Below are 2,835 nucleotides of genomic sequence, written 5' to 3'. Positions count from 1 at the left end.
AATCAATTTCTTTTCTTTTCTTTTTCTAATTTTTCGGAAAAAAACAAAAGGCTTCAGGAAAAAAATGGGGGAAAACGGTTTTTTCACGGTTTTTTCCGTTTTTTTCCCGGGCCTTCACATCTCTAGACCAGGGAACACCTGACAGATGTGGCTGTGTGATCGTACCCGTTTAATCCATTTGTAATATGTGCCTATATCGGGCCAAACTGCCAGTCTGAACGCAACCAATGTAATGCCTAAGCAAGCCAAACATTTGTTTGAAAGGGTTCCATGACCCGGTCATACCAAGCCCTGCCATTTCAAAGGCAGCTTTTTCCATCTTAAGTATATTAACATTTAATCACAGTCATTTTATTTGAACTGTCTTCTTTCAGACCCATGTGAAGCTAGTGAGGTATTCCAAGTATCCGTTCAAAGCTCAAACGGGTTTATGCCACTATTTTAGTCGCTCGGATTTTGGAGTCTCAATCACAGGGTATGCTGCATTTGACTTCAGGTAATACTAAGTCTCTTTATTCTGCTTTTCTCAGACTAGCTTATTGGTTCTAGCGAAAAGAACTATTGTTAATAGCCCTTCATTTGGTCTGCATTTCGTGAATCGCTTTGCTTAGAAGAAGAGAGAAGAGATTGGATTTATACCCCGCCCTTCACTACCCAAGGGAGTCTCAGAGAGGCTTACAACATCCTTCTTCCCCTCCCCACAACAGACACCCTGTGAGGGAGGCGGGGTTGAGAGAGCTCTGACAGAAACAGCTCTTTTTCAAGAACAGCTCTTGACAGAACTACGGCTTGCCCAAGGTCATCCAGCCAGGTGCAAGTGGAGGAGGTGGAGAATCAAACCCGGCTCTCCCAGATTAGAGTCTGCGCACTTAACCACGACACCAAACTGGCTTAGAAATGTCAACATTGCTGTTGTTGTTACGAGGTATAAGTAAGCCAGTTAATCAGAACAGATGTTCTTCGGAAAAGACATGCTTCTTCACAATCTATTCACAAGCTGGCCTTCAGGCCTCGCTTGAGACCTGGAGACCTGCCCGTCTTCTACACCCGTTAGTGAAATCTGGAATTGCATTAATGGTTTCTAAGACTTCAGGTAATACTAAGTCTCTTTCTTCTGCTTTTCTCAGACTAGCTTATTGGTTCTAGCGACAATGACTGAAAAGAACTATTGTTAGTAGCCCTTCATTTGGTCTGCATTTTGTAAATCGCTTTGCTTAGAAGAAGAGGAGTCCACCCTCCAAAGCAGCCATTTTTAGTAGGAAAACTCCAGGAACCACCTGAAGGTTGGCCATCCTAAGAGTTTCTTGTCTTCCAGGCCAACGCCCTTCTAAACAAGCAATGGGTGCAGTTGTTGGCAATCTGATGGGGGGTTTCATGTGTGGGAAGTTTGCATTAGTCTCTGCCAGGGGTCATTCTGTAGAAAAAGAGGTGCAGGAGCTCATTAGCACATGGAGGAGTGGGGAATCAAACCCGGTTCTCCCAGATTAGAGTCTGCGCACTTAACCACGACACCAAACTGGCTTAGAAATATCAACATTGCTGTTGTTGTTACGAAGTATAAATAAACCAGTTAATCAGAACAGATGTTCTTCGGAAAAGATATGCTTCTTCACAGTCTATCCACAAGCTGGCCTTCAGGCCACGCTTGAGACCTGCCCCTCTTCTATACCCGTTAGTGAAATCTGGAATTGCATCAATAGGGAAGTTTGCATTAGTCTCTGCCAGGGGTCATTTCGCAGAAAAAGAGGTGCAGGAGCTCATTAGCATAACTCATTAGCATAACTCATTTGCATATGCCACGCCCCCTGACATCACCGGAAGTGTGTCAGAAGGCAACACCCACCACTCAGGCTCCACTGGACTGTTTTGGATTGCTAGCTATTGGGGGGGGGGGGCGTGCAGATCTGTCCTCGCAGAGGAGGGAGAGCTTGTACCTGAATAAAACTTGGTCTAAAAGGTGCCACTGGACTGTTTTGGGCCGGAGGGAGCTCTGCAACTTACCTGACTGCTTCTTGCTCTGACTGAGGGCTGCTAGGAGCAGGGGTGGGGCTTGTTGCATGTGCCCGCCCCCTGGGCTCTTTACTGCCGGAACTCTGCTCCCGTGCGCTCCCGCAGGAAATGACCCCTGGTCTCTGCACAAGTACACACAGCTACCTTCGGTAGTGCTTTCCTGGAGCTGAATCTGAGTCAGGTCCATAGCCTGTCCTCATCCTCTGGTTTATTGCAGCAGCTTAGATGTAACAATTTCGGTAGTTACAGCTAATTTTACCTGGTTTTTATTATCACGTGGTCAAGCGATCCCCGATTTTTTAGCATTCACAGACAACATTTTTGACAATTCATGACTTCTGCTAGCCTCCTCCAGCAAATAATCCCTTACTGTCAGGCTCGTTAGCTGGATCACAGCACACATAAAGGCTTCTTCAGAAGATAAGTGTTTATTGATAGTCCATTACTAAAGAACGGGTATACAGCTTGTGTCAGTAATGACCTGCAATAGAGCCCTCTCTTTGGCGAGATTCAGTGTATTGCCTTCGGCCTTATTATCTGGCCGCTTTCAGGGTGTGCCCTTTTCTGACAGATGTTGTCCATGCACAAATGATAATATCGAAACGATTTCCCATGTCTTGTCGCAGTGCCCCTTCTACCATGCACTACGACTGAGATTTCTAAATTTTATTTTGGCTCAATTAGAATATCCTCATTGCCTAAAGATCCTTATTCTTCTTGATCATCCAAACCTTGAGATAATGGAAACTGTTGCTAAATTTCTTCTTGGTGCCATTTCTATTCGCCCTTTATTTAATTGATGGGTATACTTACTTGGTAATTCCT

The 2,835-nt window shown here is 45.0% G+C and overlaps 1 protein-coding gene across 1 annotated transcript in view; it reads left to right on the top strand.

Annotated features, from left to right (window-relative positions):
- Window positions 1-2,835, top strand: part of LOC107110715 (cathepsin O-like) — a gene marked incomplete at its 5' end in the record, with an annotated part of 8,856 nt that overhangs the window by 1,275 nt on the left and 4,746 nt on the right. The window contains one exon of the mRNA XM_015411511.1: window positions 375-496. Coding sequence (XP_015266997.1) covers window positions 375-496 — 122 coding nt within the window. The remainder of the gene's footprint in view (window positions 1-374; window positions 497-2,835) is intronic.

This window comes from Gekko japonicus, unplaced genomic scaffold, assembly GCF_001447785.1.
Source record: "Gekko japonicus isolate JY-2015 unplaced genomic scaffold, Gekko_japonicus_V1.1 scaffold6355, whole genome shotgun sequence".
NCBI lineage: Eukaryota > Metazoa > Chordata > Lepidosauria > Squamata > Gekkonidae > Gekko > Gekko japonicus.
Note: the sequence above shows the minus strand (reverse complement) of the source record. Positions and strands in the feature narration are given on the sequence as shown.